Source organism: Chenopodium quinoa, unplaced genomic scaffold, assembly GCF_001683475.1.
Source record: "Chenopodium quinoa cultivar QQ74 unplaced genomic scaffold, ASM168347v1, whole genome shotgun sequence".
Lineage (NCBI taxonomy): Eukaryota > Viridiplantae > Streptophyta > Magnoliopsida > Caryophyllales > Amaranthaceae > Chenopodium > Chenopodium quinoa.
Window position 1 is genome coordinate 1,333,255 of NW_018744290.1, and position 18,775 is coordinate 1,352,029.

General features: G+C 37.1%; 2 protein-coding genes and 3 pseudogenes across 2 annotated transcripts; 3 read left to right on the plus strand and 2 right to left on the minus strand.

Moving 5' to 3' along the window:
* The first annotated feature begins 723 nt into the window (after positions 1-723).
* On the plus strand, positions 724-2,047 carry LOC110695156 (annotated as a pseudogene).
* Positions 2,048-2,262: 215 nt separating this feature from the next.
* Positions 2,263-5,141, plus strand: LOC110695158 (annotated as a pseudogene).
* Positions 5,142-5,166: 25 nt separating this feature from the next.
* LOC110695157 (SAL1 phosphatase-like) lies at positions 5,167-8,499 on the minus strand. Its single transcript, XM_021872377.1, has 8 exons — positions 8,265-8,499; positions 7,502-7,577; positions 6,823-6,896; positions 6,533-6,738; positions 6,093-6,294; positions 5,888-5,986; positions 5,648-5,801; positions 5,167-5,536 (listed from the first exon to the last, which is right to left on the minus strand). Exons 1-8 carry the CDS (start codon positions 8,430-8,432, stop codon positions 5,373-5,375), a joined length of 1,143 nt encoding a protein of 380 aa, XP_021728069.1. The 5' UTR covers positions 8,433-8,499; the 3' UTR covers positions 5,167-5,372.
* A 5,971-nt stretch (positions 8,500-14,470) lies between these two features.
* On the plus strand, positions 14,471-16,767 carry LOC110695322 (annotated as a pseudogene).
* Positions 16,755-17,685, minus strand: LOC110695323 (BURP domain-containing protein BNM2A-like). The gene is made up of 2 exons (XM_021872578.1): positions 17,480-17,685; positions 16,755-17,339 (listed from the first exon to the last, which is right to left on the minus strand). Exons 1-2 carry the CDS (start codon positions 17,525-17,527, stop codon positions 16,755-16,757), a joined length of 633 nt encoding a protein of 210 aa, XP_021728270.1. The 5' UTR covers positions 17,528-17,685.
* Positions 17,686-18,775: the final 1,090 nt, after the last annotated feature.

Genomic DNA, 18,775 nt, shown 5'->3' on the forward strand with positions numbered 1-18,775 from the left:
AGACCGGGCAAGGTCTGCCCGATCGGGCGCGAGAAGAAAACTCCATACGAATGCTTCAACGTATCCAACCCCCACCGCCCGGTCAGACCGGGCAAGGTCTGCCCGATCGGGCGAAGGCTCGCCCGGTCGGGCGAAGGCTCGCCCGGTCGGGCGCGAGAGCAGCTTCTTCAACGAATTTGCCAGGCACCTCTTCTTCTTCCGCCCGGTCAGACCGGGCAATGTCCGCCCGATCGGGCGGACAAAGCTACGAAGTACGAGTCACCTAATATACTTATCAACACACCATGCTCTATTTCAAGTTTAACTCTTGGATTAACTAAGCATTCGGATCCCAACCTTATAACCATTCTTCAAGTTGTGCCTCTTCTTATTCCCGGCCTTGAACTTTTCAAGAATGGCCAATGGATGAGTGTTGATACTGAACCTGATGTGTTTGTTGTCTTCGTTGGCAATCAACTCGAGGTACACTTGCATACACCGTTGTATATATTTGATATTTTATGCGGTCGGTGGACGATGGGACAACCTATTATTTAAATCCTGGTTCCGTCACTGCGTCTAAATTGGTAAATTGTTTACGTATTAAGCTCAATTTGGTAAAAAATCCCTCATTCTTTTTTTTTTTTTTGAATAAAAAAAAAAATCCCTCATTCTTTACGCAGTATAAAGAGTTAGAGTACATCTTATTTTCTTATTACAATTTACAATCCCTTGAACGGTTGAACCCAAACGCAAATGGTGGACAATTATGGAACTCATTAATCTCACCTCCCAAATTGCAACTACAACTTCCATTACTCGATTTATTCACCCAACCCAAAAACAACACCACCACCCTTCAATTCTCAAACCCACCAAAACCACCCTTCTCCGACAACCGCTCCACAAAACCACCACCATCTCACCGCCGCCGCAACAACAAAATACTCAAATTTGAAATAATAACAACAGAATCTTAGATGTTCTGCGTTTAATGGATGGTCTTGGAGTTATTGTTACCCCAGATATTTATGCTTCTCTTGTTGTTGAATGCACCCAAAAACGAGACGCCATTGAAGCAGCAGCAATTTATACTCACATGAAGAAAAACGCTGGAATTGTTAGATTTTTGAAGGGGTCTACTGGGTTGTGCTTGCTTAATCGAATTTTGTTGATGCTTGTGAGTTGTGGTTGTTTTGATGTTGCACACCAACTGTTCGATGAAATGCCGCGCAGAAATTTTATTTCTTTGGCTATTGTGATGGCTGCCCTTATTGATAATCATCTTTTTGAAGAAGCTTTAGGGTTGTTTGTGAAGATGTATAGATGTTTTGTTTATCAGGAGTTTGATTCGGGTTTGGAAGTTGTTTTGGTTAGTTTTCTTAAGGCTTGTGTACATTTAAAGGAGGTTGATTTGGGGAAGATGGTTCATGGGTGGACGCTTAAAATGGGTTATGATAGAGGATTAGTTGTTGACACTGCATTGGTTGAATTCTATGGAAAATCTGGGTGTTTAATGGAGGCTAATCATGTGTTCTTTGACCTTATTCGTGTAGTTGATCATCGCGATACTGTGCTTTGGACTGGTGTTATAGTTAACAATGGCCGCGAACAATGTTTTGGAGAGGTGATAAGAATTTTACGGGTGATGGGCGAGGCCGGAGTGAGGATGAACGAGTATACATTCTCTACTGTTCTTAAGGCTTGTGGAAGAGTAGGTGATGGTGGATTGTTTGGACAGCAAATTCATGCCAATGCTATAAAACTCGGGTTTGACAGTCATGTTTTTGTGATGTGTGCTCTTATTGACATGTATGGGATATGTGGATTGTTGAATGATGCTAAGAGAGTTTTTGACAGGATGGATCGCAGGAAACGAAACCATGCATGTTGGAACGCGATGGTTACTGGTTTTATACACCATGGATCGTACATTGACGCCTTAAAGACCTTGTACGAAATGAAGGCTGCAGGTCTGAAACCACAGAAATCAGTAATGGATGAAGTCAGGCTTGCCTGTGGTAGTCTGAAGCTAGAAATAACATGATAAATACTAACAGGAACAGTTTTTGTAAGGATGATAATGTCAAACCCGGGTTACAGAACTGATTAATGTGAAATACTGTAAGCAAATTCAGCTAGAGATGTATATTGATTGGTTTCGATTTGCTAATGGAAGACTTAAACTTAACGAATGACACAATCTCTTGTTGTATATTCGGCCTGAGCTATAATGCTATATACAGAAGCATTTCATCTACGAAAGTTGCTAGCCAGTACTTGGTTTCCTGCATCAATTGCCCTGTCATGGAAAACTGGTAATCTGTCAACTGGCCGCAAAGCTTGCATTGGGAGATTTTGCACTAGATCAGGTAATACATCGTCGTTTCAGCAGATCATTTAGTGTGTATATAATTATATTACATACTTTTTGCCTGCATTAGTGTACAAACTTATATACTTCGTATAAATCATTTTGGACAGCTTGTGTCTACGAGTAGATTTCAGATGGTATCTGTATATGTTATCAGTAGCACTGATTTTCTATTTAATGAAAATCAGATTGTTTATATTTGATTATAACTCGATATCTCATGACTTTGAATATGAGTCTATAGGTAGAAGACACAGTAGTACGTACACAAACTTTATTTTATTAATCGATAATAAGTACACATCTGATCGATAAAAACAGATACTTAGGACCCAATAAACACTAGCTACACTTGCTAGTTTATGGGAGTCCTTTACATGACTAAGTTAAAACATTAGAAAGTTAAAACAAGAACAAACAACACTAACAGTTCGACTTTTCCTTACTCGATAGAGGGGATCCGAGTACGATGAGAGTGGAGTACCAATTTTCTTGCATCATAAATCAACGCTTAGTAGAAGTAGCAGTAGTTCTAGAGCGAGGATGGGTTAGCAGGTACCCAAAGTAGACCATCAGAAGAAAGGAAGTGGCATACAGGGGAACCTGGCTGAGTGTTAAACATACGGAAGACCATGAGGTTAGGGTCGAAAGCCTTAGAATTCATGTGGCAACTAGCAACAGCGTTAACACGAGTTCCATCCTCACCCATCAAAGTAATCTCGTACACTTGGAAACTAATGGTCGCAGGGTCGAATGCTATAGGGTCCTTGGTGATGATGGCAAGCTTTTGATAAAGCCGCCTATGCAGGTAATGGTTTCATTCATTTTTCTGTTTGAAAACTTGTCTCGGTCTTGGAGTTTGCAGGAAGTTTGATACTCAGTCTTACTGATGATTAATTGATTATATCAGGTCGGCGAGGAACTTGCTGTCAGGATGTATGAAAATATGGTTACCTTACAAGTGATGGATACTATATTCTATGAAGCACAAAGGCAGGGAAGAATCTCATTCTATCTCACTACTATGGGAGAAGAAGCCATTAATATCGCCTCAGCAGCTGCTCTCAGTGCAGATGATGTTATATTTCCTCAGGTAGCTAACTGAATACAGCTGATGATTCTGATAAATTACTCGAGTTCAACGTGTCTGTGTGCAAGGAAGTTTAGACTCAACTTGTCTGAATTCAAAATTTGCAGTATAGGGAGCCAGGTCTTCTATTATGGCGAGGTTTCACTCTGTAGGATTTTGCAAATCAATGTTTTGGTAACAAAGCTGATAATGGAAAGGGCAGGAAGATGCCTATACATTATGGTTCAAACAAGCTCAATTACATTACAGTATCCTCAACTGTCGCGTAAGATTTGTAGTTTTTGACAGGCTTTTGTTCTTTTATACTGTCTGATATACATTAGCCTTTATATAAATGTATCTCAGCTTGCAAACTTCTTCTGTTTTTTGTTTCATTTTCAGTACGCAACTTCTCCATGCAGTCGGTGCTGTTTATTCTTTGAAAATGGACGACAAAAATGCATGTACAATTACTTATTTTGGAGATGGTGGCACCAGCACAGTAAGTATAATTATAAGTTTATACTGGCCTCTGCACTTCGTCTGTCAATGATTATGATTTTGCTACCTAAGGCTCTTAAGAACAAAAAGCCTTGACCTTGTGTAATGGCCTAACTCATTTCAGGGAGATTTCCATGCTGCTTTGAACTTTGCAGCAGTCCTAGAGGCTCCGGTCATATTTTTCTGCCGCAACAATGGTTGGGCAATTAGCACTCCAATTTCGGACCAGCTAAGAGGTGAGTATCAACTATGATAATGCTTTCCACTACTTACATTTCCAGCACCTCATTTTTTTTATTTTTTACCTATTATAGGTGACGGAGTGGTTGTCCGAGGGCAGGCTTATGGAATTGAAAGCATCCGAGTTGATGGCAACGATGCTTTTGCCATTTACAATGCAGTGCATGAAGCCCGAAGAATTGCCATCAGCGAAAAAAGACCTATCTTGATTGAGGTGAGTTAAGGTTATTGCTGATCTTTGTACTGTGTTTGCCTCTAGGAAATGTTGAGCTAATAATAATTAGGAAATATGTAAATGTAGGCATTAACATATAGAGCAGGGCATCACTCTACTTCTGATGATTCTACAAAGTACCGTCCACTTGAGGAAATTGAACGTTGGAGAAAAACTCAAGACCTAGTACCTAGATTTCGAAAATGGATTGATGGCAATGGGTGGTGGAGGGATCATAGAGGGTTAGAGTTGAGAAGCAGTGTCCGAAAACAGGTAATAACTGCTGCATTATGAAAGAGTTCCTAGTCATTGTGAAACGGCTAAGCTTTCATCTCAGTGTTGTTAAGTTTTAAACTTATGAATTATGATTGCAACTTTAAATCAACTGTCTGACTGGTGTATTATGTTACAGCTCCTTCAAGCAATTCAAGTTGCGGAGAACCTTGAGAAACCACCAGTAGCTGATCTTTTTACTGATGTCTATGATGTTCTCCCACCAAATCTCCAGGAGCAAGAAAGATTGTTAAGGAAAACCATTGCAGAACACCGGAAAGATTATCCAACAAATATTCCTGTATAGTTGATTTACTTGAATCTTAGCACATCAAGATATGTGCTAATAATGTGCAAATGTACATATCAGGAATGAATAATTTTTGTATATAATGCTTATTCTAGTATTGGGATTTGCAAATGTACCTGAAGCTGATTAAGCATTTGCTTTTGGTGGCAGTTTGAGTAATAGCAGGAAAAAAAAAAAAAAAGAACTACTTATCAGTACATTCAAAATTGTGCAAACAAGTGACACTTATTTTTGTTAATTAATTTTCAAAAATGCTTCAGTTTCTCATCTACAAGACTACAATCATCAATCACATGTTGTATCTTCCAAAAGACCTAGGACCTCGTTTTGCGATCTTTACGTAATAAAAAAGGGGGAGGGGCATCTGATTGAAGATAAACCCTGTTACTGTATTACATTAGGGAAAGCAGCACTACAAAGATGCAGCCTTCTCGTCTATGGACTGTTGAATTGCCTTCAGAAGGGATGGCATTAGCTTCTGGTTGCTAGCTATTATACCTTTGTACAGGTCAAGATAGTTCCCTTTCGAAAAATTTAATGGGTTTCCTGCAGCATCTGAAACGATACCTCCAGCTTCTGCAATACCAACCATATACATTCCAAAAAAAAAAGAGCCTACAATTCAGGAAACATTTGAAAGAAAGAAAGGGGGAAAAAAACAATTAGGGGCAAAGTATGTCGCCTTACCTGTAACGACAATAGACCCAGCGGCATGGTCCCATATCTTTTCACGATAACCTGCATTCGGGAAACGCAAATATATCGCCCCATCACCTCTGCTCAAAGCACCATACTTTGCTTGGCTATCAATCCTAACTGGAGGCGCTTTAACACCAAGTTTCTGTCAAAATATTTTGATGATTAAGCAGCTTTTCCATGTACAAGAAACTTTTCTAAAGAATGTAAGTAGTGAATACCAAATCTTACTTTTGCTATGGAGCTACTAAGATCATGGGAGGAATGAGCTGCTTCATATGATTCAAACAATGATGCCTCTTCAGGATTTTCTATTGGGCTGACAATTACCTGTTGATAATTGAAACCACAGAAAATAGACGAGAAAAAATGAGATTCTGTACTGAGTTCAGTGGAATAGATGTACAGTACATTTGCTATCAGTTTAAGAGCACACTTTGACTGGGGAAGAACCGTCAAGTGAGTCCATATAGGTTCCTTCACCGAGGACAGCTGAGAAAAGACAGCCAGTTGGACCGGCAGAGGTCTGCACAGCAAGAGGTGCTAGAGGAAGATTTGGGCAAGCCAAGACCCCAAGGACTACTCTTCCTTTATCTAGCAATGCTAATGCTATTGCGTATTGGTCCCCCCTCACAAACCTGGTAAGATGCAATCTTAGCTTAGATGTATCAAAATCAGGAAAACAGAGCAGTCAAAAGACTCAAAACTAAGAGATATATGAATTCATCAAAGATGACTTTGGAAAACCAATAGTTATTTAAAAGAAACAACAGGGGTCAATTTATCATAGACAGATAAAGATTGACTCTTTTGCTGTAGTATCAGGAGGATATAACTAAGCCTCAGAGCTCTACCAATTTTCTTAATAAAACATACCCTTTAGTACCATCTATAGGGTCCAGAACCCAGTGGCGACCTACAGGACCACCTTCAGATCTGCCATTATCGATAGCAGCAAGCACACCATCAGCCGACAAAGGTGAAACGCTGTATGTACTCTCACTGGCAATAGTATCATTTACAAGCACTCTGATACGCTCTAAAGTATCTTGTGCACCATCCTTTCTCAGATCTCCTGAGTCCTGGAATAATTAAAAGCTGTAATGAAAATTCACCAAATTAAACAGAGAAGTGTAACTATTCACGATCGACCACCAATATTTTACCTCCTCGGCCACCAAAGAAAATGGTTCATCAGAAAGTTCATGTTCAAGTACAAAACTAACAACAGCTTGTGAACCTGTTGATTACACATAGGGATTAAAATATTAGCTATTACTTGCCATGCAGAGGACAATTAATTGACATTAAGCACTCATGACGGCAATCCATGAGGAGAGGACCCCAGTAAATTCAAGGAAGATTTTCGTCAAGCTTGTTAAAGGAAGATTTATCCAAGCACAGCAAGAAGGTTAACAGGTTGTGGAGACAAATAAACCTACAGTTTCTCTAAAAGGCCATTGTTTGTAAGTTTTATTTGGTTCTAATGATCTAAGTATAATGGTATTTTTCTGAAAATGGGGGGATGGGTTAGGTATGAAATTGAGTTGAAGTGAAGGAAGTTTCCACACGAAAAACTTGACAGTATTTGCTTATTTCAATATGCACATCGATGCCCTTTGAAAATGGCACCAAATGCTAATGTAACACATGCTCGACAACATCCAACAATACTTCTTTGTAATATCAGCCTCTCTAGACTAATGGCACTATGGCAGGCTATAACTAAACCCGTACCAATGATTTTCTTTTTACAAAGCATGATTGATACCCTAAAGCAAAAAATGGGCATGTATCAGCATTGTTTAAGACATTAGACATACATAGAAAAGTTATACTACAAACCATAATCCGCTACTGTTACAGGGCTCTTGTCCAGTTTTGATTGGACATCAGATTGCAACAATGATTTTTGTACTTTCTGCAGATAACCCAAAATACAGGAGCATAAGATTTAGCAAAAGTGGTATGCCATAGTCACAAATAATCAAATCAGGTATAACAATAGGAAACATTGTACCCAAAATACAGGAGCATAAGGTTTATCAAAAGTGGTATGCCATAGCACAAATAATCAAATCAGGTATAACAATAGGAAACATTGTACCCAAAAATCTACATCAACAAAAAAATATAACCAAATAACAAATTAAACCAAACTAATTCCTTGATTAATCATAGCGTGCCGTGCCGCAAAATGTTTGATATTAATCAACTAACAAGCTACAGATTAAATTGGATCAAGACTACATTTTCAATCAGATAATAGGGCAAATATACATCTTCATTAAATCTCTTCCATTCAACCTAGAATATCCAAATCCTTTCACCCTGAAATCCCAATACTTCATAGTTTTCAATTGCACAACCAACAAAATATGAGAATTTACAAGATCTTTAACCAAAAATATCATCTCCGTTGAACATCAATCTAATGAATACTCCCCCCAAATCAACCTCATCAGCCAAAATTATGATAATTAATTTTGTACCCATGAAATTCAATCCAACCCCAGAAAAAATCAGACAAATTTCTAATCTGGGTATTCGAAACAAATATTGAAATGCATCAATTAAACTATAAATCAATAGAGGAGGAGAGAGAAACCTGGCAAAGTTTGGCAGCAAGACTAGCAGCTTTCTTGGCAGCAGCAAGCTCCTTGTTGTAAGACATTGAAGAATTGAGGAAAGAGAAAATAGAGGATTTGGGTTTATGATTGAGAGTAGGAATCACGAAGTGGGTTCTAATTCTTAAGCTGCTTAAGCCTATATACATGGTGACTTAGATTGTTCTCTTACCAGTTGCCACCTTCTCTAGTCTAACACTCTAACATACATTTAAATACTCTAATTCTCTGAATAGATACTCCTTCGTCTCAATCTTTTTGCCCCATTGCTAATTTTAGGTTAAATTTTTAAAATTTTATGCATATAAATTTACGTTATTTCTACTAAAGGTGATATATTCATATATGATCTTATTTGATTCGTTTCATTATACATTTAATTAATTAATCAACTTTTTATAATTTTTATGCATATGAATAGGGAGATATAAACCTTTTAAAGCGTGTTTTGGAGATTGCGAAAAGTCCAATAAGGCGAAAATAAAGGGGCATGGAAAGTACCTTGTAAGAATCATTTGATTTAATTTCAAGATAATAGGGAGTACGTATCAACTTTTGATCATATTTACATATCGGAAGTTAGACAAAAAAAATTATTGGTCAAAACTATAAGGAAGTCATCCTACTCAACAAAGGCTTTCATAAGCCAACTCAGTCAGCGTACACGAACAAGGTCATTTGCGAGTAAAGGAAAGGATAAGGGAATCTCACAATCCTACCCCAAGTTGTAAGGACTAAGAACGATCCAAAAACAAATAAAAAAAAATAACTTTTTGCCGATGATGGCCTTGCCCTTGGCCGATGGTGGTTTTTTGGGATGAGAGAATGTTAGAGTAAGGTAGAGGGGGGAATAGCATGGAATACAAGTGAGGATATGATCATCAATTCAAGTAAAAATGCGCGAGTTACTCAGTAAAACATGAGCGTCGTTTAACTTTATTTTCACTTATACATTTAATCATCATCGATATTAACTTTATTGTGACATATAATGTAAGAATTTAATGCCTTTTTTATATTATACTGGATTTATATACTTGAAAAGAAATCCATAAGTTAATTGGAAACAATAAACGAACAATGCAAGACTAGATTAAAAACGCTACATACAACAACTAAGTAGATGTACCAAGGAGATGTTAGCCTACATTGGACGTTTATGGAAATAAGATGATTGGGGAGTCAACTAGAGATTTGCAACATTCTCAAGGTGCAGAGGGAGCAAGTGCAAGGTGCTCATCGTGGGCCCTCCTCATATTCAACGCTTAATATTCCACTTAAAGGTGGAGGGTGGATGAGATTCGAATCTGTGACCTCTATGTCACGTTGATTATGATACCATGTTAAAGGACCAACCCAACCAAAAGTTTAAGCTAATGGTTGAGGCTCAAGATTATGTTTTTATACTCTATCAACTAACCTTAGTGCATACTTCTTCCTTTCTTTTTTACTTGACCCACTTTGACTTTAACACTATTTATTACTTCTCTTTTGATCGTCTTTTATGAATACTAGGTAAGGAAAAATAAACATATTCATGTGGGATCTTTTTTAATTCGTCTCATTAAGTACTATCATAATATATAACTTTTATAATTTTACTTATGGAGAATTAAAGTTATTAGTCGTTAAAGTTTTATATTGACAAGCGTGATAAAATAAACAGGTCAAATAAAAAAGAATAGAGAAAGTACTAAGCACTTCAATTCGTGTAGTCCTTAGGCAAAACAAAGCATAACTGAAGAACGTCCTCTCTAAACTAGTACATCAAATAGATTCTACTCAAAGCCCCTTTATTTATGAATACACTTACTTTACTCATAGTCAGATTAGTCTTATGCCTCTAGATAAACTATGGGGCTTAATTTAGCATACCACATGATAAGCCGGTTTGGCTAGCTAGTTGAACTCGAACCCGATCACATACAATAGGTTTGATTGTTGGCCAAACATCCTTGGTAGGATTAGCCGCCTCATGGTGCCATTGTAGAACATGGTTAATCTTAGGCTCGAAGTCTCTCACAAAATACTTAGTTGTGGTTACCTCATCATCATGACTAGCGGCGCCATAGTGCCATTGTAGGACATGGTTAGGCTTAGGCACAAAGTCTAACAAAATATTTGGTTGTGGTTGCCTCATTATCTTGACTAGCCGCGCCATGGCATGCCATTTTAGGACATGGTTAGGCTTAGGCTCAAAGTCTTTCACAAAGTATATATAATTGGGGCTACCTCATCATTTTTTGGGCTGAATTTGTATACATAATAGATACAAACTAGTAGTAGTACTTCTCAAAGTTTATTTTACCAACAAAAAAAGGTCTAAAAAAGTAAAATCTAACGTGTAACAAAAATATTTTCGCTTTATATGCCAAAAACATGATCTTTAGAAGTTTTGGGATTATTTTGGTCATTTGAATCCGATTTGACGTCAGAATTGAAAAAAATTAATTGCAAGTGCCTCATTTTTGCGTGTTTCACGTAAATCGAGGTATTTTTTTAGTAGGCAAAAAGTTACATTTGTGATAATTTTTTGTCAATTCTGACATCAAATTAGAACCCCCTAACCATAAAGACCATGTCTTTGGCACAAAAATCAAATAATTTTTGAAATTCCGTTAGATTTAATGGTTTTTTTAAGGTAGATGGTGAAAAATAATTTTTAGAATTTTTTGTGTGGTAAAACCGTAAAATATAACTTTGAAAAGTTTTAATGGTAAAAACAAATGGTAAATTTTTTTCGTAGATATGATTAGAAGAATAATATAGTTAGGATTATTAATGTTAAGATAATATTTAGTGAATATATATTTAGAATATATGGTTATGCTAGTATATCTTTTACGAAAATTATTTCCTATCTTATAAACGTAAGTTTTGTATAAATACTCTACATATCGATCAATAATAATCAAGGCCATGTTATTATCTAACTTAGCTTGGAACGAATGAAATCCATAAGTTGGAAACAACACTGAACATTGCAAGACTAAAATAAAGACGTTACATACATACAACAACTTAGTACTAATCAATGAACTTTCACTCTAAATAGTACATGAAATAGATTTGAAACAACAAACCCCCTTTGATTAGGGGATTTTCCCACCCAATCAATATACGCCACGTGGACCAATCAGGTCCTGACAAGTGTCTCCCAGTTGAGCTCATCAGGGCCTGTCACGTGGCTCACAGCTATTTTTCCTCCTTGGACCAATTATGCTATGACATATGGCACATTGATTGCCTACATAGAAATATGCCACCTAGGCCCGATTCGCGAGAAGCCCAGTCAACTCTAGGGTTTGCCAAAAACCCTAGAATCAGGCACGCTTCTCAAGACTATAAATACCGTCATTAATTTTCATTAATGACAAATTTCATTGATTACACACAGATTACCACATACTTCACACGAGCACTCTTGCTAGACCCGTCCTAGTGAGCGTGCCACTCCTGATCACTCCTCCCCTAGAGGAACCAGATCACCCTCTCTACATACAAGTACTAACTTGATCGTTGGAGGCGCAGCTCCCAACCCCGGAATCTCTGTTGTTTTGCAGTACAGCGCGTGGATCCAGTCTCGGAGTTGTAACTCTCCCGTAGGACACCAGAAAAACCTAGAAACACCCTTTATTTATAAAAGACACTTACTTAACTCATAGTCAGATTAGTCTTATGCCACTAGATAAACTATGGGGCTTGATCTAGCATGCTACACCATAATAAGCCGGTTAAGCTAGTTGAACTCGAACCCGGTCACAACATATTTTATTGTTGGCCAAACATCCTTGGTAGGATTAGCCGCCCCATGGTGCCATTGAAGAACATGGTTAACCTTAGGCTCGAAATCTCTCACAAAATATTTGGTTGTGGATACCTCATCATCATGACTAGTCGCGCCACGGTGCCATTGTAGAACATGGTTAGACTTAGGCACAAAGTCTTTAACAAAATACGCGCTTGTTGTTTCCCCGTTTTTCGAATTAGGATTCGTATCCAAATATTGCCATTGATTAGGCTTAAACTTAAAGTCTTTCACAATAGAATTAAATTTTTGTACATCATTAGACTTAAAGCCTACTAGGGCTTCAATTTCTTTCTTTCCCCAATACTCGCCGGAGTTTTGGCATCCCTCGTTCGACTTTATGCCTGAAAGGGTTTCAATTGCTTTCTTTCCCCAATACTCTCTCACGCTGTCGTCGTTACATCCATGAGCTACGTTGACAACCTGTATGTATAAATATGTAAATATATAAGATGTCTCATTTTAATCGCTAAATTCATGATGTTTCTGACTGTGAGAAACAAAAAATGTTTCTTACCAAGGGTTTTTGTACCACCGTGACTAAAGTGGTACAATTTTATCATTCATTTCTTGTACTACCCTGAACAATTTCGCATTATCATGACTAAAGTAGTACAATTTATTTACGAAACTACCACTTTAATTGTCAATTTATTTATTCCAACACCTCTCCTTTATTCTCAACTATTTCGACTTCCAACCCGAATCTCCTCAAGTGAAAGCCGTGGAATTCAGTCTTAAAAAGTACGAGGCCGAAATTCCCCACGTTAAAGGAGCCAAAAAATGCGTTACATCCTTAGACTCTATGATCGACTTCAAAAGTAGCACTACCAATAACGGTGGTCAGTTATTTGATGATCTTAAGGTGTTGAGTACAAGTCCACTTCTGAAATCAGCCAAAGTATTTCAACCTTACACAATCATTGAGCAGCTAAAAAGAGTCCCGAGCCCTAAAATGACCGCGTGTCACATGCTTGACTTATCCTTACGCGGTCTACTATTGCCATAACCCCGACCCTGAAAACCGAGTGTACGAAATTAGTTTGTTGGGTGAGGATGGTACTCGTGTTAACGCGGTTGCCAGTTGCCACATGAACTCGAATGCATTTGACGCTAATCTGGCGTGTTCCGTATGTTCAACATTGCACCCAACTCTCCAGTTTGCCATTTCCTCTCTTCTGATGGCCTACTTTGGGTGCCTGCTAACCCATCCTTGATCTAATAGTGCTACTGCTGCTGCGACTACTAGTACGATTTCTTTAATGAAGCAAGAAAGATGCTACTTCACTCTCATCGGACTCAGATCCACTCTATGTTAGTGTAGTTTGTTCTTGTTTATAACTTTCTAATGTCTTTAACTTGGCTATGAAGAGGATTCCCATAACTATCAAGTGTTTAATTGGGTCCTTAGTGTATGTTTTTATCATCGATTAATAAAATCTTAGCTTGTTTATGTGCAAGTACTATACTACCGCTAAATCCATGTTTCTCATCACAGGGGTTTTTATACCACCGTGACTAAAGTGGTACAATTTTATCATCTATTTCTTGTACCACCCTGAACAATTTCGTATCATCGTGACTAAAGTGGTACATTTTATTTACGAATTGCCACTGTGAAAAACATTTTATGTTTCTCACAGTGAGTAACTAGGACATCCTCCTATTGGGGTATTGGGTGTTATATTATCTATCTTTGATTGTTTTGCAAAATCAAAGCTACGGGATATCAAGTGTAGTTCGTTCACAATCGATTAACAAACATTGGGTAGTGGTGACTGGTTATTGTTCATTTTTTCAAAAATCAATGCATAAAAGTTAGGTTTATGGACTGCAAATGTCCAATCTCCAATCACACACTAGAAGATGGCTTACATCCATAAAATATTTGTTAGAAATAATTAAGCATGACACAGTCACTAAGTCACATACTGAGTAACACTAATAAATAAATAAAGAAAAACATTTAGTAATTCAAGAAATGTATGAATTCCATGAAAATGTTTTCATAATTACTACGGAGTAATTACAAAGACTTAAAACTAAGACTATGGAGCAATTAAAACAACTACAATCACTTAAATTTCTTTGTAGTCCTCAATACATCTTCCTTTGTTTCATGTGAATTTGTTTGAACTCGAAGAAATCAAAACTAAATTTGATTTGATAAACATTGTCACCACATGAGTGACATGACCAATTAACCCAACCCAAATACTCGAATTGATACGCAGAGACGTATTCACTCATTCTTTATCACCTACGTAGTATAAAGAGTTCGAGTACATCTTATTTTCTTATTACAATTACAATCCCTTGAACGGTTGAACCCAAACGCAAATGGTGGACAATTATGGAACTCATTAATCTCACCTCCAAATTGCAACTACAACTTCCATTACTCGATTCATTCACCCAACCCAAAAGCAACAACACCACCCTTCAATTCTCAAACCCACCAAAACCACCCTTCTCCGACAACCGCTCCACAAAACCACCACCATCTCACCGCCGCCGCAACAACGGAATACTCAAATTTGCAATAATAACAACAGAATCTTAGATGTTCTGCGTTTAATGGATGGTCTTGGAGTTGTTACCCCAGATATTTATGTTTCTCTTGTTGTTGAATGCACCCAAAAACGAGACGCCATTGAAGCAGCAGCAATTTATACTCACATGAAGAAAAAACGCTGGAATTGTTAGATTTTTGAAGGGGTCTACTGGGTTGTGCTTGCTTAATCGAATTTTGTTGATGCTTGTGAGTTGTGGTTGTTTTGATGTTGCACACCAACTGTTCGATGAAATGCCGCGCAGAAATTTTATTTCTTTGGCTATTGTGATGGCTGCCCTTATTGATAATCATCTTTTTGAAGAAGCTTTAGGGTTGTTTGTGAAGATGTATAGATGTTTTGTTTATCAGGAGTTTGATTCGGGTTTGGAAGTTGTTTTGGTTAGTTTTCTTAAGGCTTGTGTACATTTAAAGGAGGTTGATTTGGGGAAGATGGTTCATGGGTGGATGCTTAAAATGGGTTATGATAGAGGATTAGTTGTTGACACTGCATTGGTTGAATTCTATGGAAAATCTGGGTGTTTAATGGAGGCTAATCATGTGTTCTTTGACCTTATTCGTGTAGTTGATCATCGCGATACTGTGCTTTGGACTGGTGTTATAGTTAACAATGGCCGCGAACAATGTTTTGGAGAGGTGATAAGAATTTTTCGGGTGATGGGCGAGGCCGGAGTGAGGATGAACGAGTATACATTCTCTACTGTTCTTAAGGCTTGTGGAAGAGTAGGTGATGGTGGATTGTTTGGACAGCAAATTCATGCCAATGCTATAAAACTCGGGTTTGACAGTCATGTTTTTGTGATGTGTGCTCTTATTGACATGTATGGGAGATGTGGATTGTTGAATGATGCTAAGAGAGTTTTTGACAGGATGGATCGCAGGAAACGAAACAATGCATGTTGGAACGCGATGGTTACTGGTTTTATACACCATGGATTGTACATTGACGCCTTAAAGACCTTGTACGAAATGAAGGCTGCAGGTCTGAAACCACAGAAATCAGTAATGGATGAAGTCAGGCTTGCCTGTGGTAGTCTGAAGCTAGAAATAACATGATAAATACTAACAGGAACAGTTTTTGTAAGGATGATAATGTCAAACCCGGGTTACAGAACTGATTAATGTGAAATACTGTAAGCAAATTCAGCTAGAGATGTATATTGATTGGTTTCGATTTGCTAATGGAAGACTTAAACTTAACGAATGACACAATCTCTTGTTGTATATTCGGCCTGAGCTATAATGCTATATACAGAAGCATTTCATCTACGAAAGTTGCTAGCCAGTACTTGCTTTCCTGCATCAATTGCCCTGTCATGGAAAACTGGTAATCTGTCAACTGGCCGCAAAGCTTGCATTGGGAGATTTTGCACTAGATCAGGTAATACATCGTCGTTTCAGCAGATCATTTAGTTTGTATATAATTATATTACATACTTTTTGCCTGCATTAGTGTACAAACTTATATACTTCGTATAAATCATTTTGGACAGCTTGTGTCTACGAGTAGATTTCAGATGGTATCTGTATATGTTATCAGTAGCACTGATTTTCTATTTAATGAAAATCAGATTGTTTATATTTGATTATAACTCGATATCTCATGACTTTAAATATGAGTCTATAGGTAGAAGACACAGTAGTACGTACACAAACTTTATTTTATTAATCGATAATAAGTACACATCTGATCGATAAAAACAGATACTTAGGACCCAATAAACACTAGCTACACTTGCTAGTTTATGGGAGTCCTTTACATGACTTAGTTAAAACATTAGAAAGTTAAAACAAGAACAAACAACACTAACAGTTCAACTTTTCCTTACTCGATAGAGGGGATCCGAGTACGATGAGAGTGGAGTACCAATTTTCTTGCATCATAAATCAACGCTTAGTAGAAGTAGCAGTAGTTCTAGAGCGAGGATGGGTTAGCAGGTACCCAAAGTAGACCATCAGAAGAAAGGAAGTGGCATACAGGGGAACCTGGCTGAGTGTTAAACATACGGAAGACCATGAGGTTAGGGTCGAAAGCCTTAGAATTCATGTGGCAACTAGCAACAGCGTTAACACGAGTTCCATCCTCACCCATCAAAGTAATCTCGTACACTCGGTTTCAGGGTCAGGGTTATGGCAATAGTAGACCGCGTAAGGATAAGTCAACATGTGACAAGCGGTCATTTTAGGGCTTGGTACTCTTTTTGGTTGTTCAATAATGGTGTAAGGTTGGAATACTTTGGCTGATTTAGGGAGTGGACTTGTACTCAATACCTTAAGATCATCAAACAACTGACCACCATTGCCGGTATTACTAATTTTGAAGGTTTCACGAATGAAATCGATCATAGAGTCCAATGAGGTAACACATTTTTTGGCTCCTTGAGCATCAGGGATTTCACCCTCGCACTTTTTGAGACTGTATTCCATGGCTTTAGCTTGAGGAGACTCCGGCTGGAAGCCGAAGTAGTTAAGAAGAAAGGGGAGTTTTTGGGAAGAGAAAGGGATCATATCAGCCTTATCCTTAGGTAGAAAATTTGGGACTTCAGAATCAAATGCACCACCAAAGTAAATCGGCATTTTCGCCCCGACTCTGAGGTCGTTGTAGTTGAAGAACACATAATCTGCCTCTTTGAACTCAGACTTCTTGCTGAACTCAACATCTCTAGCACTCACAACCTGCATGCATGCATTCATATATTACTATATGGTACGTAATTAATTAAAGTATACATTATTTGATATTTCTTTATAATATGTACAATATACATTGCTCAACAATATAAGTAAGACTAAGAGTTTGTAGCTAGAGATATTACCACCAAAAACAGAACGGATGAACTGAGGAAACCCAAAAACATCTTCATCTTACTTGTTGATTGATTGGGTGAGATGTTTGTGGATATTAGTTTTAAGTTTGGAGTACATTCGTCAAAAACTGGGTTGATATTTATAAGCGGATAAGTTTTGGTAATTTAATCAAGCATGGGACCTACACTATAGGAATTGGGTTAAAGAAAAAAAAGGAAAGTACTTTGTAGATTTTTAACAAGTGCATGATCTTAATAAAGGTATACTTGGTATGTCAATATTAAGGTTTGATCTATATTTTTTTTTTAGTCTGGTCTAATTTGATTTGATCTGACTAATCTTGAGTACAGATGTGTTATTGAGATTAAAATAATGTGTAGTCTATGTCAAAGTTGATGCATTGAGTGCAATTAGTGTGTCTAGCTAAAGTGTGTCAAGTAATAACTAATAAGTGATTATTATAATTTCGTATTGTAGTGTATTATTCCCCCTATCTCTTATGTTTTTTTCCCCATTTGACTGTGCACGTAAAAATTTTAAAAACGTGATATTAATAAAATATATAATGAGACGAATCTATCAAGACCACTCATAAATATATTATTTTTTATAAACTAACGGTAATTTATGGTCAAAGTTTTCAAAGTTTGACCTGAAAAAATGACAATGGGGCAAAAGTAAAGGATCGGAGGAAGTAATAAACCTTAATACAATCTTTGTTTAAGATTTGATCTCATGATCTCCATTTTATATACTCGTTCATTTCTAAGCTGAAACATTTCCAAATTTACACTATTCACACTATAATCCCTATTTTTTCATACGGAAAAATATAATTATTTGGAGCCTTGTTTGATTCAATTTAATTTATAATTTTCATGTTTTAATTTTTTTTATTTTTTTTATGATAATTAGCAATATTTACAGTTGAAGATATGAATTGAAGTAAGTTTCAATTTATTACTAAATCATGCAATGTTTAATGGTATCCCTCTACAGTTACATATTACTAGATGGAAATATATAGGCCGAAAGTTAAGTTCATAGCTTCGTGGTTAAATCTAATCATCATTAATTATTAAATTAGTAATAATAGTAGATAAGCAAATACTATTAAGACCGAATACAACTTTTTTTTTAAACCATCCGTATCACTTTATTTGACACACTTGATTAAGATTAGTGTCTACTTAATTTCAAAAAATAAAAATAAAATAAAAGTATTAAAAAAAATAAAATAATGACAATTGTGCGTATTGCATGTGTACATATATGCACGCATAGCTATTAGCCTATTTATGCAT